General features: G+C 66.7%; 1 protein-coding gene across 1 annotated transcript in view; it reads right to left on the bottom strand.

Moving 5' to 3' along the window:
- The window catches only part of Dclk2 (doublecortin like kinase 2), a gene marked incomplete at its 5' end in the record, with an annotated part of 132,935 nt that extends 132,596 nt beyond the window's left edge, over positions 1-339 (bottom strand). The window contains one exon of the mRNA XM_010632736.2: positions 9-339. Within this exon, the coding sequence (XP_010631038.1) occupies positions 9-339 (331 nt within the window). The remainder of the gene's footprint in view (positions 1-8) is intronic.

The following is a 339-nucleotide window of genomic DNA, read 5'->3' as shown; positions in this document are numbered from 1 at the left end:
CGTCCTACCTTCCAGCAGCTCGTCCAGGCTGGTGACCTTCCGGCTGCCGTCGATGGTGTATATGGTGCGGACGCCCTGGGGCAGGTTCACGTTGTCGGACAGAGAGCGGGTGAGCTCCGCGAGGAGCACGTCGAAGGACCGGAAGCGGTCGCTGGAGATGGCAAAGACCAGGCCTTTGAAGTAGCGGTCCCCGTTCCGGTAGAAGCGCGCCTTCTTGGCCTTCTTCTCCGAGCTCAGGGCCTGCAGGGTGCGCGTGCGGTAGAAGCTGCAGTGGGCGCTGTGCGCCGGGCTGGGGATGAGCCCGTTGCCCTTGGGGCCCGAGCTGCTGCTGCCCCCGGA

This window comes from Fukomys damarensis, unplaced genomic scaffold, assembly GCF_012274545.1.
Source record: "Fukomys damarensis isolate Sample0158 unplaced genomic scaffold, DMR_v1.0_HiC HiC_scaffold_38, whole genome shotgun sequence".
Lineage (NCBI taxonomy): Eukaryota > Metazoa > Chordata > Mammalia > Rodentia > Bathyergidae > Fukomys > Fukomys damarensis.
This window is presented reverse-complemented; position numbering and strand designations above follow the sequence as displayed.